Below are 10,188 nucleotides of genomic sequence, written 5' to 3'. Positions count from 1 at the left end.
TGGTTGGCGTCCTTCCTCTCTGGATCAGCTCTGATGACTCTGTGGACCTGACTCACCTGCAGCAGGTGCGCATCAGCTGACAGAGGAGGGCACGTGGGTATTCCATCAGCGCCTCTAATGCGATCTGTGCTGACTTGAAAAAAGCCCTGTTACAATTAACGTCAACTTTCGCTTCGGGCTCGAGCTGCTCCATTAACGCAGTTCAGCCGATGCTCGTCAACGTCAACTCAAACCAGGCCTGGACAAGCTGCAGTATGCGCGCGCACGGACTATACAAGCAGACCAGAACAGCCGATTGTGGAAAAGAAGATGACGTCACAGAAAGAAGGGAAAGCAAGAGCAGAGGAGCAAACCTGCTGATCAGTGTCACCACCTGCCCTGTACAACACCTGCATAATGTAAACACCAGTTATAACCTACAGGTGAACTGGAAAAGTTTATCAGTGAGCAGTAACTGACGAGCTCTGTGTGCTCTGAGAAAACACACCTGTGCTCACCTTCTCAGGTGAGGTCAGTCTGAAGCTCTTCGATTGCTCACCTGACAGAGTGCATGTCATCAGTGTTAACTTATAGGTAACCCCAGTGAGTCAGGTTGGAGTCTGACCCGTGGTCCTTCCTTCAGATCAGTCTCTCACTGTCATCAGAATAAAGGCAATAAGTGTTTAATTGTATATTGCCAAATGTCTCTTATTATAATCAACGTTAGCCCATTTCACACAATAACCAATGTTGGTAAAGAGGCAACAATCAGCAGATTGATCATGCTAATTGATCCACTGCCTAGATTTGGGGCTGAAGGTTAAGAGTTAATTATTCTATAACTCATAAATATGATCGATAGCCTTCATTATTAATACGACAATTCACAGTTTAAAACCTCTAGATAAATAACCAAATCAATCTGTCCTGTATAATTCATAAACATATACAGCTGCACATTTAAAGAAAAAATGTTTCAGACTTTCCTCTGAGGGGGGGTCGGCCTCTGTATTGAGTCTCACATGGAATGAAGTAATGCGAGACTATGAGACTATCTAAGTCTGTCCCACGTCAGCAGTGTATCAAATCATATCAGGGTCCTTTTCACATAGACTAATTAATTAATTAATTAACACAGTGACAATAAAAATCAATAAGTGCTGGAAAATAGAAACAAGACAATAAATAAATAAATATCAAGTGAAAAGTAAAACTATCTCTCCCTAAATTAAAAGAATAAGTAAGCAATGAAATAAATAAATAAGCAATGAATAAAGTATCCAAATAAATAAGTATCCAATAGATAAATAAATATATAGCAATATTTCAAACTCCATTCCACCTGTTGAGTTTCTATTTGTCTATTCCATGGTGACACTTGTTTGTCAATCATCCCCTGAGGGCGGGATCATTAGAACGATTATGATTGTTATTCGAGATTCAGACAAAAGCTTGAGTTGGACCCATGCACTGTATGTACTGCTCATGAAAGACCGGCTCTCATTATCATTAGATACTGTGTCGTGTTTTGTAACGAATCTCTTCCTCGGTCCACTGGCTGACAGTTTCTTCTGCCGCAGGAGACACCAACGATAACAAGACAGTGGTGGGACCCGAGGACGTGTCAAAGATGGGCTGCCCCTGTCTGGGAGAGCACACGAAGCTGGAGGTGGTCATCGAGGAGTCTTATGAATTTAAGGTAACTCATAAACTCCTTTGGATTTTCACAACATTCTAATCCTTAAACTGTTTCATACACACTATGAGAGCACACAAACAAACCGAACAGCATGACATCAACAAGTATTCTCTCTGAATTATTCATCAGCACAGTGTTCATCCCCGACCTCCGAAGATGCTTTAACCTCATTCAATTTGTTCATGGTCGACAGAGACAAAGTAAAACGTCAATATTTCTCATTAAATACGTGTTGTAAGTGTTATTTCATATTATGCTGCGTATAACTGCTTGAGATTAATATTTAATGCAACCACAGATGGATGATAAATTATTAGTTACGTGCACATAAGTAATGGCTCCTGCCAGTGGAGACCTTCACTCCTCACGTTCTCCAGCCTGAACAGTCTGATACGTTGAGAAGATTGTCAATTAACTGTAAGTAACTGTAGTTTTAAAGGGTTCTCCACTTGTTTTGTCCTGTCCCTGTAAAGCTATAAAAATCCAAGTTATTATTATTATTATTGTTGTTGTCTTCCACTGCCATAAAGTTGGGGGAAACTGTCAAGATGCAAAAATGACTGAATCAATGAGCAAATGCTTAAAATCTGACTCATTGATCCTGATTCACAACTCAAATAGTGCTGGATCCTACATTTCCCATAATGCAAATTTATTAGAGCCTCCCAGTGACATCACCAGGGTTCATTTTTCAGATATTTTCCAATTGTTGTCACAAGTTTGTGAAGTAAATCTCATGATGAGTGAACTGAGCTTCATGTGTAAAGTTGGTTTAATCACCAAAGTTGAAGCTCCATATTTGTGGACTGAGGCTTTGATACTTTCACAGTATTAATATAGAACCTAGACCTGATCTATAATCACACTACACATGGACAGAGACCTTTACACTGGATGGAGCTTTAAGCTGTAACATGACTTTACTGTTACTTAGGGCTCCAGTATCATGTGCTCTGTTCTCTGCACTGGTGTAAAGCAGCTTTACACGGGCAAAGTGCCTTTATCCTGAGGGACCGTGGGGTTTCCTGCTCCCCTGCATCTGTTCTGGTGACTCACGATGCACCGCAGTGGGAGAAGAAGAGACACAGTTAATTCCATCTTAATTCACCACATCAGTGCCTCAGGTCTCATACGACAGTGTTAATATCTCATACCTGTGGACAGAAGAAAGGCCTCCAACCTGTCTGTCTGCTGTCTGCGTCTCCGTGTCCTCCTGCAGAGCACCGTGGACAAGCTGATCAAGAAGACGAACCTGGCTCTGGTGGTGGGGAGCAGCAGCTGGAGAGAGCAGTTTGTCAGCGCTGTCACTGTCAGCGCAGGTGAGTCGTGGCGTCCCAAAGTGTCTCACCTGTTCATCCCTCTGAGACCGGGCCTGTGGAAGACTGGGCCCGCGGGCCGGATCTGGCCCACCTGCTGCCTCTCACCGGCCTCGCTCTTGTTTTGTTTTGGGTTTGTTTGTTTTTTTGCATGTTTGTGTGTGTGTGTTTTTTTAAAGGTACTTCTTTAATATAATCCCAAATGCTCCAGTTTGACATTGGCTGCATTTAAAAAAAAAAAGCCCAATTTAGCATAATGAATGAAGGAGCTTAGAAAAACAAAGCCTGTTTTAATACATTTTGGCAGTTCTGTGCTTGTTCTCTGCCTCTTTCTAATCCAGACAAGTTATTAAAAATGTATGACATGGTGAATGCCTCATGTGGCGCACCATAAAAACTAAACCGGCCAGCTCTGCCTGAACAATTAATGGCTCTGAAGAATTTATGTCAATGTACTGTATGTGGTATGGTGAACCCTTTTTATTTTGCCCTTTCGAAAGCCATTCATTTGGCTTTGTGAACCTTTTAGATCTGCACTAGTGCACAAAGCATTTGGGCTAAAAGCTGACTTACCAGAGACGTATCATCTAGTTAATATTCTCTCTTCTCTCTCTGGTTGAGGTCAGTCAGATTTGCATGCGGAGAGTGAATATATAAATAGAAGGTACACTTCCTGCCTATGTGTACGTCTCAATCACTGAGTCATTGCTATATTTACAGATTTAATGTAATGATTTGAAAAGGTTAGCTCCCACACATTCGTCGGATGGATTTGCTGTGGCGCCGTAAGTTTATTCTTGGCTGGATTTTATTGTAAGAGATGTTATTAGAGTTTGATTCAAGCAAGACGCTGGAGCTCTTCACAGTTTCACCATCTTTTTTATGATTTATCATCATTTGAATAAGATGGGATAAAACCACAGGTCTGAATCGGGTTTGTATTCTGCAGGATACGGTCTTCAAGAGGCATTTCTGTGCATGTGTTTTGTAGGCCATGCATCTCTTCTCTGTCTTTGCCAGGTGACGACGACGAGGAGGAGAGCGGGGAGGAACGCTTGCCATCCTGCTTCGACTACATTATGCACTTCCTGACAGTTTTCTGGAAAGTCCTCTTCGCCTTTGTCCCGCCCACTGAGTACTGGAACGGCTGGGCCTGCTTCTTTGTCTCCATTTCCCTCATTGGCGTTCTGACGGCTGTGACCGGGGACTTGGCCTCTCATTTTGGCTGCACCGTCGGCCTCAAAGACTCGGTCACCGCCGTGGTGTTCGTGGCCCTCGGCACCTCAGTTCCAGGTGGGCGTGCGTGTTGTCTCTCAGCTCCGAACACTAAACATGTCCCGGGTTTCCTGGGGGGTTTGCCCGTGCAGGAGAAGCAGCTGCTTGAGGAGAAGTGTAACCTCTGCCTCCTCCTGTGCTGTCAGAGGAATTCTCTCCAGAGCTCTTGAACATTAACAAGCTGTAAACAAAGAAAAACACTGCTTCACTTGTTATTCTCTCCATGGTGCCTAATTGTATTCCCATTTCACTGTGTCCTAAACACTGCCACAGAGAGGCACAAATGAGCGCATGAAAATTAGGTTTTGACAGGTTTTAGCTCAGTAACACACACGCTCTCCTTCAAGCTGCAGACTTGTTATTCTGGGAACTGCCCAACACCAATAAGAAGCAATAATCACAGCGTGGGAGGAACCTCAGGACCTGAGATATGAGTTTACTTTGGTGGGCACAGGTTCAGGATTGTGTGTGGATTTAAAATAAGTTGATTATAGAATATTTTAGTTTAATATGTAAAAGTTGCTCAAAGATAAATATTGTGGAGTGATGAGGTGTTTCAAAAAATCGTTTATCTTATCTTATCTGACTCTGTGACAAAGGTGACGAACTCTCAGTACCACCTCCTGGATCGCTAATTATTTCACAAAGGGATTTTCACAACCTGGCAGCTGTAAACTTGATCTTACTAGTGGCCGACAGATACCTGCAGGTACGAACGGGGTCCAAGCCCCCTGAGCCATTCACACCCGGCCCCCCGTCCAGGCAGCGCAGGTCAGAACTGTTTGTGGCGCCGCCTAGTGGCCAATTAGTGCCAAATTATGTACGGACCCTCAGAGTGACGTGAGGAACTACTGTCCTAAGTTTCGTGTCGAAAGAAGTGAAGTGAAGAAGTGAAGATATGCCAGAGGAAGTTGTCCCTTTGTAACTGCTAGTCCTCATCCAACTTTTGATCTCGAGCATCTGCAGATTCTAGCTTCAAAGTTTTGTGCTGATCGGACTCACAGCCTAGAAGGAGTTCGAAAAATTACATTTCACGTATTTCATGGTATTTCAAGACAGGCAAAAATGGGCGTGGCCTATATCAGAAGACTCAGCTGACACATCCATGTAAGGTTTGTGAATGTGCCATTTTTGCCCAGGGAAAAAGTAGTAGCATTTTAAACAAAGTTTATAGATATATTGATGCGAATTGATCCACATATTGAGAACTGATCATAGATTGCAGTGAGGCAAACATCTGTCAGATTTATTTTGAATTTTTAAAGTTTGAACGATGAAACATGAAGGAATTTAGAGTTCCTGTGAGCTACGAAGCATTAGTAAATGTAAATTATATATAACTCATAAATAAAACCATTAGCTCCGTCCGCGTCTCCATGGCTTATTGGTTCAAACATGAATCACAATGTTCCTGGTTTGAATCCAGCCGTGGACGTTTGTCGTTTCTACTATCACTGTCTGATAAAGGCATAAAATTCCCTCAGAAATGATAAAATTACACATATAAGCCTTTAGTTATACTTACAAATATTTATACAAGTTGCCTTGTTATTAAGTTTTTGCCACCAACAGCTTTTAAGCTCCGTATGACTTTATTTTAAATTGTGTGACGCCCTCTGTGTCAGCTCTGATCTCTACAACTTCACCTGCTTCTCTCTTTATGCTTCATCCTTATTTCTCTTGCTTCCACAGATACGTTTGCCAGTAAAGTTGCCGCCATCCAGGACCAATATGCTGACGCCTCCATCGGGAACGTGACCGGCAGCAACGCGGTGAACGTGTTCCTGGGCATCGGGGTGGCGTGGACCATCGCGGCCGTTTACTGGCAGACCAAAGGCAAAGTGTTCAAGGTGCACCCGGGCTCCCTGGCCTTCTCCGTCACCCTCTTCACCATCATGGCGCTCTTAGTAGTGCTGGTGCTGCTCTACCGCCGGCGTGCCAGCGTGTCGGGCGGGGAGCTCGGGGGCCCACGGACAGCCAAGCTCCTCTCCTTCTTCCTCTTCCTGTCCCTCTGGTCCATCTACATCCTGTTGGCCTCCCTGGAGGCGTACTGCCACGTGCCTGGCTTCTGAGACAGACACGACTCCTCTCCTGGTTTTTACTCTACTGAACGTGTTTTCGCTCTGTTTTTGTCTATTTTCACAAAAGTTTATATCTATTTGTATCATTAGTTATTATTGATACTGCACAATATCTGATTGACTTTGAATCTTTTGGACTTTGGAACTTTGCTACCATCCACTGCGCTGTGAAGGATAGCTTTAGCCACTGAAATTCAACCTGCTCTCAACGTTTCCTCCTTTTTTGAAGCATTACACTCCACAGGACGTTATGACCTAATCATTACTATCAGCGTCAAACCTTCCGTCACTTGACATGTAAAACTTCTGGCGTCATGTCCTCCCTGTGTGGGCAATTAATTTGAGTTTGTAAGTGTTAAGAAAGCACAAGAGTGAAGCGAGATTTGAGGGATGTTTAAGAAAAGCTAAAGCTGGTGCATGGGATGACATTATACTTGACATTCACATAAAGGGAAAGACGTTACTGAAGCCGAAACACCCTGTAAAACATAGCCATGTGTTGATATTTATTACTCAATCTATACATTAATTATTCATTGTGTATCATGTATAAGATGAACATTGTGCGTGGGGGTTTTGTGAAAGAGTACGTGTGTTTATTTTTGCACGTTATCAGAGTTTTTGGTAATCTACTTTAAAGTACTGTGTGTGATATTTTGACATGGCTGTTGATGTGTTGATGTATTCCTGTACATGTGAATCACAGCTGTATCATAATCTCTTCACTGCCTGGCGCCCTCTCCCACAAAGCTTTCCTCAGTCAGTATCAAGTTCGACACAGCCAGCGTTTACAAACGCCTTTTTTTAAGAACATAAGTCAACCTGGAGCAGAGTGGCTGCTTTAAACCGTACTATGAACTATAAAGTCTTTGAGCACATTTATTTAATTTTTGTGCGCGTGCGTGTGCGTGTGTGTGTGTGTGTGTGCGTGTGTGTGTGCGTGCGTGCAAGGCATGGCACTATCTCGTCACAGGTGCAGTCTGAGTGAGGATACGGAAAGGACTCCAGTTTTCTTATCAGTCACACTGACACTGTGAACATTTTTCAGCAACATCACTTTTAGAAGAAGCACAGCGGAGAGCAAAGGGCCACTTCTTCAAATCACGTCCTTATCACAGCACAATCACCAAACAGGTCCATCAACCGAGATGAAAAACGTGCTAAAAGAGACGGCGTGTACAGTATTTCCTGAGAGTGTCTCCTTGTGTCACGCAGCAGTTGATATTGAAGTTTGTTTTTTATTTAACCTAGAATCTGTAGAGCCATATTTATTGTAACAGTATTACAGTAGAGGTATTTATATGATCCGTTTTAGTTTTATTGATATGCACGTTTAATGTATAAAAAGTGGAAATAAATGTTGCTGATTTATGATGCAGTAAGACGCCGTGTTGTCTTAATTTCACCTGTCGAGAGACATCAACCTGTTTATTTCATAAAGGTAGGTTTAACATTATGTCTCTACAACAATAACTCACAAATGTTATGACCTGATTTGGATTTGGGATCAATCAGAATATCTTATACTCAAGTGAGGTTTTTCAAAAACCAGCTGCATGGTAGAAAAGTGAAAAGAAAAAACACCTAAACGGATAAAACAGGATTTTCTGACAAGTTAATGCAACCAACTGCAACACCTCTACAAACACCGCACTCTGTCTGACAGTGATGGAAGAAGTCCTCACATCCTCCACCTCAGTAAAAGTACCAGTACACCAACACAAATATAACCTCACATCCAAAAGCACAAACGTATTATCAGCAACATATATATCTATATATATATGTATGGCAGCTTCAGAATTACATGTTATTACTGCTGCATCACTTCACATGAAGACATAATTTCTGTTGTAGGTGGAGCCAGTTTTAGGGGCCCCTCCAAGCAGGGGTGGACAGTATAAAGTACTTTTACTTGAGTACTGTACTGAAGTATATTTCTTCAGAATCTGTGCTTTACCTGAGTATTGTTTTTTTTAGAGACATGTGACTTTGACTCCACTACATCTTTATGAAGTACTCTTACTTTGAAGCAGAGCTTTTAGTCAGGGAAAGAATTTTATTTTATTTTGAAAATGTGATTAGATACACTGTGTTCATCACAGGAGAGAAAACAATCAAATACTCCAGAACTCAACTCTAGTAAAAATGTGACTGAACAACTTTCACTTGTATTGGAGTCACATTTGACCAGGACTCATCATGCAGCTGCACTTTGTCCACCGCGGCTCCACGGGGCCACAAGACGAGTCTCAGGGTCGTAAAACGATTAGAGATAAATTTATGTTCAGTTTTTGGACTTTTTCTTTCTTTCTTTTTTTGTAAAATAATCTGATGATTTTACCACTTTGGACCTTGAATAGTTATTTGAATGAAACATGTTTGTACTACAGGACAGCAGTTAGCTGGCCGACCTCCCACCACAGCTTTAATAGAACTGTCATAATAATCCTCAGTGGTGTTTGTTTTCAGCACATGAAGTAAATCAGATTATAATTACCAAGACTCACACATTAATCATCAAACACACGGAGGGATGTCTGTGGGAGTGGGGCAGCAGGACGCCACATCTCTATCACGTGATCGTGTAATTACATAATATACAATAATACCGTGTCACTGTATTTTCCACTTTCCTCAGAAGCTGCGAGACGTGAGGCTCAGGACACGGAGTGTGGACTGTGGTGTTCTCAGATCAGATTACTTTCATAAAGACCTCAGTCGAGAGAAAGTGGAGGCGATGATGAGTCGTTGAAGAAAAAGACCTCTGTGATTTTTAAAGTGTCTGTGTTTCATCATGCTGACGGCTCTTTAGCCTGATGCTCAGCAGCAGGAACAAATTACAGAAAATAATGAGGAAGAGAGAAAACAGGGTTTTGATTTATATAAATTGTTTAATCACTTTCCCTGCTGGAGCTTACACGGTGTCTTGATGAGTGTTCCTTTTTTATTGCCACCATAAAGATGTCCTAACTCCAGGCGTATTGGCGGGAAATGAACACCCACCGTGGCAAAGGATTATTATTTTTTTCGTACAGGCACACTGTCACTTGTGTGAATTCTCGGAGCGTGAGATTACTTTGTGCTCCCTCAAAAACCTAAAAACGTGGATTTCCATTTTATGGATTGTCTGTCAGCTGAGAGAGGAGCTCCTTCCTCAACTCTCTGCACGGGTTTGTATTAAAGGTCTCTCCAGCTGTAGAGGATAAAGGTCTGCGGCAGTGGTGGTGCAAATCTATTATAGATTTTAAATGTTCTTGGTCTTTCAGTCTGATTTTTCATTTCAGTCCAGTTTTATGAGTGCATGAGTAGCTTCACCTGGAGTAGTTTCACCTGGAGTAGTTTGTGGTAAGAGATATTCACATTATGAGGAAAACGTTGATTTAAAGAAGCCAAAAAGGGTAGGACGAAAGAATGCATGACTTTAAATATGATCTACAAAACCACTGTTTATTAAAAATCACATATTATACAACTTTCTATCCTTCAAACCAACAAACAAGCACCGGCCAGAAGCAGCATACAGAATACATGGAGTCCCATTCTACAGCCAACAAGCCGTTAACAGCGTGAAAGTGATTAAGTGTAAATGCACAAATTAAAGTAACATAAAGAGTGAGGTGTTGAGAACATAGTCCAAGTGAGTTCTTGCTGGAGGACTGCTGATCAGAGCGAGCACACACAAGCTGCCAATATTAAGGTTTTAAAAACACGGCGTGTCAGTGTGGAGAGTGGGCAGCAGCAGCTAATGTGAAGTCACTCGCCAGAAGCACCAACTGAAGAAACTAAACATCTCCTGCACATTGTTGTTGCATCACTATAGCGCAGCACAACAACA

The 10,188-nt window shown here is 42.2% G+C and overlaps 1 protein-coding gene across 1 annotated transcript in view; it reads left to right on the top strand.

The window, feature by feature from the left end:
• Window positions 1–7,728, top strand: part of slc8a4a (solute carrier family 8 member 4a) — a 21,789-nt gene extending 14,061 nt beyond the window's left edge. The window contains exons 6-9 of the mRNA XM_023418369.2: window positions 1,560–1,678; window positions 2,898–2,997; window positions 4,015–4,287; window positions 5,962–7,728. Coding sequence (XP_023274137.1) covers window positions 1,560–1,678; window positions 2,898–2,997; window positions 4,015–4,287; window positions 5,962–6,341 — 872 coding nt within the window. The 3' untranslated portion in view covers window positions 6,342–7,728. The remainder of the gene's footprint in view (window positions 1–1,559; window positions 1,679–2,897; window positions 2,998–4,014; window positions 4,288–5,961) is intronic.
• The last annotated feature ends 2,460 nt before the right edge of the window (window positions 7,729–10,188 follow it).

Source organism: Seriola lalandi, unplaced genomic scaffold, assembly GCF_002814215.2.
Source record: "Seriola lalandi dorsalis isolate HSWRI2012SDOR001 ecotype SW California unplaced genomic scaffold, Sedor1 jcf7180002054581, whole genome shotgun sequence".
In the NCBI taxonomy this organism is placed as follows: Eukaryota; Metazoa; Chordata; class Actinopteri; order Carangiformes; family Carangidae; genus Seriola; species Seriola lalandi.
Note: the sequence above shows the minus strand (reverse complement) of the source record. Positions and strands in the feature narration are given on the sequence as shown.